This window comes from Carassius auratus, unplaced genomic scaffold, assembly GCF_003368295.1.
Source record: "Carassius auratus strain Wakin unplaced genomic scaffold, ASM336829v1 scaf_tig00216729, whole genome shotgun sequence".
Classification (NCBI taxonomy): domain Eukaryota; kingdom Metazoa; phylum Chordata; class Actinopteri; order Cypriniformes; family Cyprinidae; genus Carassius; species Carassius auratus.
In genome coordinates, this window is record NW_020528711.1 from 196,990 (window position 1) to 211,065 (window position 14,076).

Below are 14,076 nucleotides of genomic sequence, written 5' to 3' on the forward strand. Positions count from 1 at the left end.
TAGAACAGTAACCAAACTTACGTGCTATGGTGTTTGCCTGTGCATATAACTTATAACACTGTCTGTATATGTCATCATCATCATTCATATCATCTGCAATACAATGACCAAGGTATTTAATCTTTTTGCAGACCTCAAGACAATTATTGGCTAGCATGAACACAGGAAAATTAAGCAATTTATCCTGTTTCGTTCTGCATATTAACACAGCACTTTTGCTGGAATTGTATTTTATATCAAATTCCACACCATAATCAGAGCATATATTAAGAAGCTCCTGCTGCCCAGCACTACTCGGACTAAAAGTAACAAGGTCATCTGCATACATAAGATGATTCACCAGCATGCCACCAATCATACAGCCAGTGTTGCAACCATTAAGTCTCCTTGACAGTTCATCCATATATAAATTAAATAAGACAGGGGACAAGATTCCTCCCTGCCTAACACCATTGGACACTCTAAAGGGGGTGGATATGCTACCCCCCCATTTGATATGCATCTGCTGGTGGGCATACCAATAGGCAAGAACCCTCACAATATACCCAGGGACTCCCCTTTGCTTTAGCTTAATAAAAAGCTGTTTGTGATTCACGCGATCAAATGCTTTGGAGGCATCAATAAAACACATGAGAATAGTGGAATTTTTAGACTTATACAAATTCACTATTTCCTTAAGAGCATAAATACACATGTCTGTGCCATGGTTTGGCTTAAATCCAAACTGATTATCCAGGGAAGAGATATACCCACTCACTCTATCAAGGAGGACTCTTTCCATTACCTTGGATAAAATACTGGCCAATGCTATAGGTCTATAACTATCCAGGCAGCCAACTTTTCCAGCTTTGTCCTTAATAACTGGGACAAGCAGAATAGATAACATTGAATCTGGAAGTATGCCATGGATCAACAAACCAGTAAAGTTGATTGCTAAGAGGGAAGCAAGCCTAAGACTGGCATTTTTCAGATGCTCTGCAGTTATTGAATCCATACCACATGCTTTATTGTTAGGTAAATTCCATATGGCACCAAATACCTCATGTGTCAGAATACTTATTGATTCATTACTGATAGCAGAGTCCTCCACGTGTGGATCATGTTTTAAACAATTAAAGAGGAAACTATAGTGCTGTCTCCATATTTCAACAACATTATCTTCTCCGGAGACTCCTTCAACAGTACAAGGAAGGGAAGATTTACAGTTATTGAGGGATCTCACCTCCTTCCAAAAGTCAGTAATATTGTTAGTCATCATTTTGCTGGCCATAGAGTCAGCCCTCATGGCTTGCTCATTTCTAGATATAAAACGAACAGCATACTTATATCTGGCATTGGCAAGCTTTTTATTCTCAAGCTCAGGGCCCTGCCTAGGTCTCCCAGCCAGGGCCCAAAGCTTGTAAGCTTCCCGAGCTTCAGTGTGATATGGTGCTACATGCTCATTCCATCCTGGTCTAATATTATAGGCCCTGTTTCTCCTGTGTTTTTGAAGAGGTTTACCACCCTCCAACAGAGCAGCCACAACATCATCATACATGACACATAGATTACTCTTGTGCTCCTCAATCTGACAGTTGACATCCTTACACATAATAGCTTCTCTGGGCAGATAAACATTACTTAGATAATGGTCTGTATTAGAATAATAAGCCAAAAGATCCTCTTCAGAAAGAGTTGACCAGTCTAATTTAGTACTCACATTACCACTAATAGCATTGTTGTTGCTGACTGTAGATGGTAATTCTTCAATGTTAATTGTGAGGGCCAAAGGTATATGATCCGTTATTGTGACCCCATACTTAATACCCATATTCTCTATGGCTGCATGCCCATCAGCTGTACTAAAACAATGGTCAAGCCATGATGTTGAGTGCCAGGCTTCACTTATGTATGTATAACTGTCTGCAGGTAACAGTACTCTATCCACCAGTACTCTATCCATCTATAACAGTAAGTTATTATCTTCACTGAAGCAGATCAGATGCTTAGCAAATAATGAGTTACTGTCATTGATATCAGCATTCATATCCCCAACACCATATACACTGCAGATGCTATTGTCTTGAATAAAAGCATTTATAAAAGCCAGTCTATTTAAATATTCAACCTCATTCTCACTAGAATCATATGGAGTATAAACATTTAAAATAACAAAATTGTTACATTTATAAGTATATTGTATGCCAATACACCAGTCAACATCAAGCCTGATCGGTTTTATCACAGCATCGAGCTTTTTATCCCAGAGCACAGCCACCCCACCTGGGATTCTGCCTCTGACTATAGCCTTACTAAGATCAGTCGTTGACTCCCCCACTCCAAGAAAGTTTTCATTAAGAGTGTTCAGTTTCTCTAAATCTTGTTTAGCAATAAAAGTCTCTTGCAAACATAAGATGTCACATTCGGCAAGCAAATTGTCCACCACAGAACGTTGAGCTTTATCCCCTGCACTCTGTCCCAGGCGCAGGCCACGGCAGTTGTAAGACAGTACCCGAATTGACATTTTCATGCCGACGGGTCAACACCAGAGTGCCCATTTACCTCCCTTTCGGACGGCACACGACAATATTGTGCTTTACGGTTTTGTGTACCGCTTTATTTGTATTGATGGATTAATATGTTCTGTAGTGCAGGTTAGGTTTTATGTTCCAGTTAAAAAGTTTAACTTGATACAGTTGTAAGGGAAACAGGTCAATTTAGCTCAAAGGGAATCATTTAAGATTTTAAAGGGAATTTGAACAGAATCACTGTTTCACGGCTGGTCACGGAGACGCCCTGCGATTCAGTGAACTAGCCGTTTAACATCAAATCTGCGCTGGATACTAATATCCAAACTATAGTGAAACCACTATCAATTAGCACAGTAACAAGATCGGTAGTTTAAGACATTAACTTGTAAACACAAAACACAAGATACTTCTCTTTTCAATATGAATAAGGCTTTATTAGATAAATCTAAGACATATAAACTAATCTAACACATAAACGCACGCACACACACATTCACACAAGTTGTAGGAAGGTCGAAAGTTAAGGAAAGATGAGTTTAAGAGAATGGAAATATGGAATCCCAAGTTTACAGCAATACGTTAAATTGCATAGACATGAACAACCATCAATCACGTAATTAACCCTTGCATTGAGTTCCTCAATGTGACTAAAATTATATTAGATACACCAGCACAACAAATATCTGGGGATACGTTGCCTTAGTTTCCTGTGAAAGGGACTCCCGTTGAAAGGGGTATCCCGGTGTCGCTGATCGGCTGGAAGTTCAGTAGTGAAGTGACGTCTTGGGAAGCCCGTGGTTGTTGGGCGTTGGCTCAAAGTGCAGAGTCGTGTGCGCTGGTCGAAGTTGAACGGGCATCCGAGGTCAGGCGTCGGAGACTCGACGTTACAAAACTTAACTCAGAACACGAAACTCTCAAACGGAAAAGAAAAGAAATAAAGTTTGACGAGACTAGGTTGTGTTCCTTTTCATTGTGGCATAGTAGCAGCAGGCAGGCACGCTGGAACCGCACTCAAAGAACAATGATGACTAACCGCATGGCTAGATGCTACAAGCTAAAGCTAGGTAGCAAAGCTACAAGCTAAGAGCAGGCATGACTGATAGCACGAGCAAGGCTGGAACTAAAAGCAGACTAAAAGCCGACATGGCTAATAGCAGCAGCTAGGGACTAAAAGCAGACTAAAAGCCGACATGGCTAATAGCAGCAGCTAGCGACTAAAAGCAGACTAAAAGCAGAATTTCATGGGGTCCAAAGTATTTAAAACTTCCTTTTTTGGCCACTCCTCAAATGTTGCCTTGACCAATCAGATATGGTCTTGGGGTGGGTATCATAAATCATTTGTTTATCTTACCAAACATGTGGTTCTTGCCTCACAGGGTCTAATTTTGGACATGATTCCTATAACATGATTGTGATATATTTTACAAATAAATGATTGTCAGGACAATATCAAGCAAGAAAATTCGATTATGTCAATACTAGACATGACTATGTATCCTATAGTTATCAAAAGACATACACAATAAGTGATTATACATGATAGTCAAATGTGTGGGTTACACATAAATGAATATGGAGTTAAGCAATGGAACGATTCATTTACAAGTCTTTTTGAGTTCATTCTGGTCCATATATAATGTATAAAAAGCAGTTTCTTTGCCATTCTCTGGCAAAGGGACTTTTCTGTGAAGACAAAGGTTTAAAGCCCTTCCCCCTTAGGAATTTCAGTCTGGTTTTACTGGCTGGGGGGGACGTCAATGCAAGTATTTAACTTGATCTCCTGGGTTTACATGTGATGTCCAGCGTTGCATTCCAATCACGAACAATAAATTTGACAATCTCTTCTTCGAATTAAAATTGTCAATAATTGTTCTATTGGTGTTAATGTTGAAAGCTGTTGTGTGAACAAGTTGGTTGGTTGGTTATCTTGCTTGGTTCTTGTGGCACTAGAACTGATTTATGACTTCCTGAGGAGTTCAGCTCATGTTTCAATGCACACAGCTCTGATAGACTCTTTGATTTGTCTGATTCGACTCATTTCTGCTACACAGTTCTCCCGTGATATTTGTGTGTACATGAAGACACGCATGACAAGAGAATAGATGGCGTCTTCCGTTATTACTGTCAATCGAAGCAATGAGTCCAGAAAAATTTAGCAGATTTACCGGCGTAATATTTAACACTCGCGTTTGTCATTTCTGAAATGGTAAATGTGGACGTCTTGGTCCTCTTAGATTAACAAAGATTTTCTTCAAATTGTGAATAGATTTTGTAGAGAAGCTGAGAAAAGTGCTATCCTCTTAAAGCACAGTACGACTCGAAATGACTGAGCTGGCTTATCTAAAACCAGGAAGTAATCGTGCATATGTTCATTTGACAGAGCATTAGTGATTGCTTTGGAATATATTTGATACAATATTTTTCAGTTTTTTTTTCTCTGTTTTTACATTACACACAAATAGTCCTGTATTAAATTAAATGAACAGTTTAAGTTCCCTTTGAGGTGTATTATACTGAGTTACAATATCATATTCTACATATTGTTTGATGTTTTATTGTTCTGTGTTGTGATGTGATTGTATTTGCTATTATTATTATTATTATTGTTACAGTAAAGTGTTATTTTTATATTCAACTTCTGGTCTCCTGTATACGCTTTATATGTTCCTCCTCACTCTAGATATGTTCCTCCCTTTGGGTCTAGAACTGGTTTAGTGTGAATAATTTACATTGGAAGCACAAGTGCTACATGTTGTGTGTGCGTGTGATCAATTAATTACCAGTCCCTTAGAAATGTTGGCACTAATGCTGTATTGCTGCACAAATCACCTCTTATGTTTTTTACAATGTTACTGAAGGTCGTGGAACGTACAATGAACAATGTCTACATCAGGGTGAGTTTAGGTAAACTGCAAGTACTATTTGTTCATAAAACAAATACAATGGAAAAGTGTACCTTTAGAATAAAAAAAAAAATCCCATATAAACAGTCACCCAACTGGATCCCATTAAAATCCTATAGGAATGATCCTACAGGATATTTATGTCTTGTCCTACAAGACTATTCCTATCAGAATCCTGTAGGAACGGTTCCAAAATATGATAGAAAATCCAATTAGAATCCTGTACAGTTTTCTTATTGGAATCCTTTAGGATTTTTTGACAAGGGATATTATGTATGTATATATGTTTGTGTGTGTGTGTGTGTGTGTAGTAGCCTAAGAACAAAATAGCCAACGTATTATTATTATTTGAGGCACTTTCTTGCAGAATTCCACTGAACATATCAGACAACGATGGTGCATGCCACTCATCTGGTGCAAAGACCAGTCTTTTTTCTGCGCTCTGATCTGTCTCCTGCGCTTGGCGCTTCTCCGTCTCCACGCGGGTTCTCCGCATCCAGCGCAGCCTGGATCATTTCTCGTGCGCGCTGCCTTATTTCCGCATACAAGTAATGGTCTTTATAACGCGGATCAAGCACATTCGCGATGAAGTGCAGAGGATCCGAAAAGATCTCAGTGAGACGTGTGCTAACAGACTCTATAAGACTGTACTTTTCTTTGTTTTTACTTCGTGGTCCGTCTTAATCTCTTTGTTAGGAGACGTTTTAGTGCTGCGAATAAAGGAATACGAAGAGAGAGAATGTTCTCACTGGTGTTAAGTGAATGTCGCGTGGAGCTCGTGGTCTGCGCTTTGCAGGTGCACGTGCAGGTCGCGGATTCTGTTTGCGTCATCACAACATTGTGATGTCTGCTCACTGCTGACTGGGAAAGCACTGGAATGGGCAACAGTGATGTGGCAGGGTAATCACATGTCTTTTCCCCCTTATGACAGTTTCATTCGCCAGTTCCGGGATGTGTTTGAACATTCAGCCAGTGGAAAGGACGCAGGAGAGGAGTTAATTGTGCTACGTCAGGGTCGCAGCACCACTGCCGAATATAACTTGGCCTTTCGCACCCTCGCTGCTCAAAAGGGCTGGAAGGAAGAACCGCTACGGCTCTTCTACCTCAAGGGGCTCAACCATGATCTACAATCAGAGCTAGCCTTCAGAGAGGAGGGAAGGACTCTGGATCAATTAATGGATCTTGCTATTCGTCTGGATAATCTGATACGCTCCCGATGCACTCGTCGACATTCACCAGACCGGCCGGTCGCTCAAGGACTCCCCGAGCCACAGCCCATGCAGATCGGTGCCACCCAACTACCCTCTATGGAGCGAGAGAGACGCATTTGCCAACATCTGTGTCTGTACTGCAGGCAGGCCAGTCATCTAAGAGTCTCCTGTCCCATCAGACCCCCACCTTCATTCTTTTGGGGTACCAGTGGTCATTAACATTGAGGAGAGTTGATACTGATGCCATGATAGACTCTGGGGATGCAGGAAATTTCATTGACATCTCGTTCGCTGAAACTCATGACATCCCTCTCCTTTCATGTGAATCCCGGGTGGCAGTGGCAGCGCTTGATGGTCGTAAGCTGGGCTCAGGAAAAATTGAATACATCACACCAGATATCAAGCTTCAAATTGGAGCTCTCCACACTGAAACCATTCGACTGTTTGCCATTAACTCACCTCGGAATCCCATCATTCTAGATCTACCCTGCCTGGAAAGAGATAACCCACGCATATCATGGTCAACCCAGGACATCGTTCAATGGTCTCAATCCTTTCAAGACCACTGCCTCCTCACACGTTTGCCGTCCACTCATCCCCAGGAGAAGGAGCACAACCTGATTCACATTCGCAAGGGGGATGAGTGGAAGATGGCCTTCTCTACAACATCCGGGCATTACGAGTACCGTGTTTTGCTGTTCGGGCTTGCCAACAGTCCTTCTGTGTTCCAGGCCCTCATTAACGATGTCTTCCAGGATATGCTTAACCAATGTGTGATCGTCTACATCGACGACACCTTGATATACTCCGAAATCAAGCGGTCTTGCAGAGACTCATTCAGCATCAACTCTATGCCAAGCTACAGACATGTGAGTTTCATCAAACACAAATTTCCTTCCTGGGGTACATTATCAGTGCAGAGGGGGTAGCCATGGAGCCACTCAGGCCTTCACCAGAGTACTGACATTCTTATGGACTACATTACTGATCCTGACGATTCTCTGCCGCCTGCCTTACTGACCCTTTGCTCTACCCATGACTTGTCTACTGTCTGCCGCCCGCCCCGATTCAAGCCTGGTAATCGGCCCTGTCTTTGATTGTCTTTATCGCTGATGCTGTTGTCTGAACCCTGCCTGTTATCACTAAGAGTTCTTAATAAACATTGCACATGGATCCGAATGTCTCTGACTCCTCGTTACAGTAAGAAAGACTCATAAGCAGCAACCTTTTAATTTTGGGTATGTCATTTGTGTCTCCATGCTGTAAATGGGGCATGACAAGTAAAGGGTTAAGTGCTTTATTCCTTTTTCTTATTGCCTCATAACACTCCTCATTCCACCATGGGATGGCTTTCCTCCTGTTACTGGCCTTCTTCTTACCTATAACTTCTCCAGCAGTACTCTTAAAAATTTCACATAGCTTATAATTAAAAACCTCTACATCTTCCATGGACTTACTAAAATCAGACCATCTGTCATGTCATAATTCCTTAAATTTGTCCCAGTTCACTGTTTTACATTTCTACCTGGGCATTCTTTCCATTTAGATCTAAACCAATTGTGCTGCTGATAGGAAAATGACCACTACCAACTGTCAGTGTTATATTCGAGACTAGCTCATTCGTGTTCGAGTAAAGACCGAGTTCAGAAAGGGTTGAGTCCGAGTCAAGACTGAGACCAGAGAGGGTTGAGTCCGAGATAAGACCTTAAGAAAACTTCAAGAATATGTAAAATGTTTGGTGGAAACAATTTAATTGGTACCATACTCAAACAGTATATAAAATATAACATGGCATGTACACTGTATTTTATTTACTTAATATAGGTTTAAAAAATATTCAGTTTTGGTTAATAAGGCCACATATCACAGAATGTTTCTTTTTTAGAGTCTTACTGCACACAAACTCTTTGTGGCTCTTATATGCAAACTGAATAACAGATGATGTAACAGACGTTTTAAAAAGTTAGTGTTGAGTCCATGAGGCATCCTGACCTGAGTCATGTTACAATAACATATCACGTCACAAGAAAATCACCAATCATTGAACATGTCAATCATAGGGAAATCTGTTCGATTTTTTCCCCAAATTCCATTTTATTTTTTTCCAAATTCCATTTTTTCTGTTTACATTTTTCTGGATTAATTTTGTTTTCTCAAGTCCTTTTTAATGGTAAAATGTAATTGTATTAATTAAAAAGCATGTTTAATTAATTTAAATCATAACACATACATTTTCACAAAAATGTATTACAAGTTTTACAAAAAATACATGTTTAGGGCCCTATAAAATGTTTTATTTTATCTTGATCATATGTTTTATTGTTACCTAATTCAGTTTTTTAGCATGTCTAGTTTAAATTTAAATGCATAAAACAACTTAATTTATCCATGACAAGACCAAGACCATTAAAATACGGTCTTGAGACCAAGGGATGTTTTAATTGCTCCACAACATATTCTTAATGCTCTGGATCATATGATATCTAATTTTTTTTTATTAAATATTTGGTTCATAAGCCTTTTCTATGTCAAACAATACTGCAAGCATGCATTATTTAATTATATGGGCTTTTATTTCTGACTAAACTTTGATACTCATTTCAAGTATCAAAGCATCTACTGTAGATCTACTTTTCCTAAATCCACTTTGAAAAGTAGATAACATTTCGCTTTTCTCAAAAATGTAATTCAGTCACCTTACAATATTTTTTTTCCCCATGACTTTATATAGTGTATAGTTGAGAGCGATGGGTTTATAACTACAAGGTTTTGTTATGTCTTTCCCAGGCATAGCTAGAGTAAGCACAATTGCAGTCTTCCATTGCTTAGGAAGGCTATCCTAATTCCATATATAATTATACAATTCCAATAATGCTTTTTATGCTTTAGCTGGTAGTTTCTTACTATTTTATAACTTACCATATCTTTACCTGGTGTTGTATTTGTTGAATTATTAGTAACTGATTTTAATTCTAAATAATTAAACTCATCATCTTGCAAGTACTTCCATATATACTCATAATTTGTTCCTGTCTTGTTAATAATGCATCATCTAAGTTTTCAATGCTATGAGCTTTAGCAAATGTTTGAGCCAACATTGTGATCTTATCTTTATTTGAAATGGATTCCATCCCACCTTCCTCCTTTACAAGTATCTTTCTGTAGCTGTCAATTTCATTCATCTTCTTTATCATATGGCAAACTGCATTTATTTCGGTTTCCCTCCCTATTGTATTGCAGAAGCTTTGCCATGCTGTTTTCTTTGTATTCTTTATTACCTTTTTAACATAAACTCTTTTCTTTTGATAATCTATGACTGCTTCTGTGGTGACTGTTCTTTTTAAAAATTTAAAAGATTTTTCCCTTTTTGCTGCTTTCGAGCATTTCTGACCACCAAGGTACATTTTTTCTTTTACCTGTATTACTTGGGATCAGGGCCGTAGCTGGGGTTTACAACAACTAAAGGTTGTACCAGTGGGCCCTGTTTGAAATTGTTTAATGTGTAGGTTCGTTCATTTTTTTTTTTTTTTTGTAGGTTTGTTTAAGTTTGTAGATACAAGAAATATACAATCAAACCAAAATTTATTCAGACACCTTCAACATTTCTCACATAATTACAGTTTATTTGCTATTGCTTCTAAAATGGTTATAAAATATGACAATAACTTATAGTTAAACTGTGTCAGAAAAAATTCGTCTTGATAATGTCATAACTTTGATAGAAATGTATTTAATGGATTACAATCAACCAAAACTACAGACAACTGTTATTATGACAATATCTACACAACTATCAATACTTTGTACAAGCAATGCTTCATTTTGTTCAGACTGTGGTGTGAAAAGGTTGCATTAGCAATTCAGAAAAAAAAAAAAAAAAAAAAAAGCAATGCATGGTGATTTATAAGGTGCTGAATAATTTTTGGTCCCAATTTGATAGATAGATAGATAGATAGATAGATAGATAGATAGATAGATAGATAGATAGATAGATAGATTGGCACAAGAGCAAAAAGAAGCAAACTCAGTGTTCAAGCATTTTGAGACGCCTCTCTCTGCGTGAGCCCTGAACACCAGAACACTGCTGTACTGAATTGGGCTATTTCGCATATTTTTTGTTCAAACTGTTATTTGTATTTGTTCATTCAGGTGCAGGAGGGACTTCGAGGATAACTTCACAGAAGAGAGCTTGGTTCAGTGTCACTGTCAGTGATACGCGGATCTCGATCGTACGCACCACACAGCGCGAGTAATGATAAGTGGTAAGTCTTAATAACACGTGAAAATGATAAGCTTTCGTGACGACGCACAGCAGTAGTCCATCAACTGTCCTGAGCATCCTTTTAGGCTGGAGTCGGTTGAGATTGCTGCGGGACCTCCCCCAGCCGTTGGCCCCTATAATCGTCACCACCTTTCACCCCACTAGCGACGGCCATGCTTGGGCTAAATTGTGATACTGGTATGGCGTCAAATCAATGACAATATTATCCGATCGCACAACTGATGCTGGCGTGCACTAAATCGCTTACTCGAGAGTAAACCTAAATTGGACGCGAGGTAACGGGAGCCTGCAAGCTCATTTCAAACACTCGCGTGCGTGACATGTACTCTGCGCACAATACAAGCCCTCGCGCGCGCATGGTCATTCCCCACATCCTCGCGCTCGATCATCTCACCTCTGCTCGCGCAAACAATTTTATTTTTATCAGTCATTGGCCGGGGCTTGCTGTTTTAGTTGTTATCTCAAATGTCATTGGTTATTCCCCTTTTCCTGAAGTCAGTATTGGACGCCTGTTAGAAAATGATTAATAATTCACTTGACTTGAAACATGACTTCATCAGTGGACCAGATATATGTGAGTTATCATTTCATTTGGTTGTTTAATTTATTTTTGTCTTTAATGTAATTTAATGCATTGTTTAAAGAGTAGATATTTTCTAGATACTTGATTAACTGGTATTCTTCTGATTGCTAGTGATTGCAGTCTTGTAATAAGAGATATATATTTTACAGATTGTACATATATTTTATTGATGCACACACACACACACACACACACACACACACACATATATATATATTTATATATATATATATATATATATGATGAAATGAATGACAGTGAAGTGTTTAAAAAATATTTTATCTTTAATCTTTTAAACAGATGCATCGTAATATTGGAAGGTTAGTTTAGTCTGTATTCCTATAAAACACAGGTTTGATTTGCATTTGATTTACAGTTTTTAGTCACCTACTATCAAGATCAGTCCATTCACTATGATGTTTATGAAAATTGATTGCTGTTTATTGAAAAGAAACTTGTAATACATTCAATTTGCCTTGACATCCTACCAATTATTCTATTACTTCATTTTTATCTGTGTTTCTGCTACCCCAAATACTATTATGTGCATTAAAATCACCTGTATGATATAAAACCGCTGTTTTTAGATCATCCACTCAACCAATAATATCATAAGTATTTTATAATTGTGTCAAAAACTTTGGAAAGAATGTAATGAATATTAAAACAGCAATATTTTCAAGTAACTGACAGGAAACTTTCTTTATGACAGTTTTGGTTTTCATTTTGTTCATAATTAACAAAGGAGCAAACTTTAGGAGGATGCTGACAGATTTATAAAATCTTACCACAGTGTTTCCAGTTTACAGCGAGGATCCTTCAGTAGATCAGAGAGCAGATTCACTCCTGATGCTCTTAGATTATTTCCAGACAAATCCAGATATCTCAGGTGTGAGGGGTTTGATCTCAAAGCTGATGCCAGAGCAGCACAACCTTCATCTTCGACTCCACAATCCCTCAACCTGTAGAAAACCATAACACTCTTCAGTCATACAGTGAGAATAATAAAGGAACAGCGTTCCTCAATAAGTTCTTGTGATAAATCTGGTTTGTCCACATGGATCTCCAGTAGAAGATCTATTTATTGTTTGTAACTCATTTATCTTCAGCATTAATATTCATATGCCTTGGCTAAATATACTTTCTCCTGCGCAGCACTATTGTGACTTACTGACTGCATCTGCATTTATAGTCTTACTATTGTACAAACTCGATTCCAAAAAAGTTGGGACACTGTACAAATTGAGAGTAAAATGGAATGGTATAATTTACATATCTCATAAACTTATATTTTATTCACAATAGAATATAGATAACATATCAAATGTTTAAACTGAGACATTTTGAATTGTGGGGCCAATTATTGGCTCACTTTGGATTTCATAAGAGCTACACATTTCAAAAAAGTTGGGAATGTTAGTAATAAGAGGGCAGATAAGTTAAATATACATATAAGGAACAGCTGGAGGACCAATTTGCAACTTATTAGGTCAATTGGCAATGTGATTGGGAATAAAATACGTTGATACGTCACTTCCTGTTTGTTGTTGACGGCTGTACTGCGTTTGAGCTCCGTCACTATATTCTTTTCATTGACTATTTTTAACTTAAAAATCAATTTTATACATCATTGTTTCCGTTTATATAACGCGTGAATATATCCTCTATTGTATTCTACAACAAAAACAATCAGAGCGCCTCGCTATCACTAGTTTTATTTTGATCTCCCGGGTCCGCTATTAGCTTTTAGCCAGTTAGCATCAGCAAGCGTGGTTGCTGCTAACTGCGCTTACATTGCTAATACTCTATTCTCACAATTTACCACTGCTGTACTCACTGTTACTTGCTTTAATGGCGGATGAATGTCTCCACTCTGTGCAGCTCGAACTCGAGGCCGTGGGGAAGCAGATTCGCGACCTGGAACATAGGCAGGCCCAGCTGAGAGAGCGGAGAGCCGCGCTGGAATCATCCCGGGCTGACGCTCACAAGTCCGGGGTAAGTATACAGCGTGCTGTTAACAGTCCCACCACGACTACTCCGACAAGATGTCCTTCACTGCGACGCCGGGACACCACGGACCCTGGGTGCATCCACAGCGGAGGACGCGAGCTGGGTCCCGGGCGACTACTTCTCCCCCTCCTGCCTTCGAGATCTCCATTCGCTCCCCTCCGCGAGACAGGACGCGACGCTGTGATCATCGGAGACTCCATCGTCCGACACGTAAGTGCTACGTTAGCCGAAGGTAAAGTGCACACTCATTGTTTGCCTGGTGCTCGTGTTCTCGATGTTTCTGCGCAGGTACCCGCGATCCTGAAGGACGGCGAGAGCCCCAGAGCGGTCGTGCTTCACGCCGGGGTTAATGACACCACGCTGCGGCAGACGGAGACGCTGAAGAGGGACTTCAGCAGCCTGATCGAGACGGTTCGCAGCACGACGCCCGCGGCGACGATCGTCGTGTCAGGACCACTGCCCACGTATCAACGAGGACACGAAAGGTTCAGTAGACTTTTTGCTTTAAATGAATGGTTGTTGTCATGGTGTAAAAAACAGAAACTGCTATTTGTTAATAACTGGAATCTTTTCTGGG

General features: G+C 39.4%; 1 protein-coding gene across 3 annotated transcripts in view; it reads right to left on the reverse strand.

Annotated features, from left to right (window-relative positions):
* Positions 1-11,883: 11,883 nt before the first annotated feature.
* The window catches only part of LOC113098894 (NLR family CARD domain-containing protein 3-like), a 49,497-nt gene continuing 47,304 nt past the window's right edge, over positions 11,884-14,076 (reverse strand). For 2 of the 3 annotated variants that reach the window (XM_026263947.1, XM_026263948.1), the window contains exon 8: positions 11,884-12,451. In XM_026263947.1, coding sequence (XP_026119732.1) covers positions 12,274-12,451 — 178 coding nt within the window. In that variant the 3' untranslated portion in view covers positions 11,884-12,273. The remainder of the gene's footprint in view (positions 12,452-14,076) is intronic. The other variant, XM_026263946.1, reaches the window with a different exon arrangement.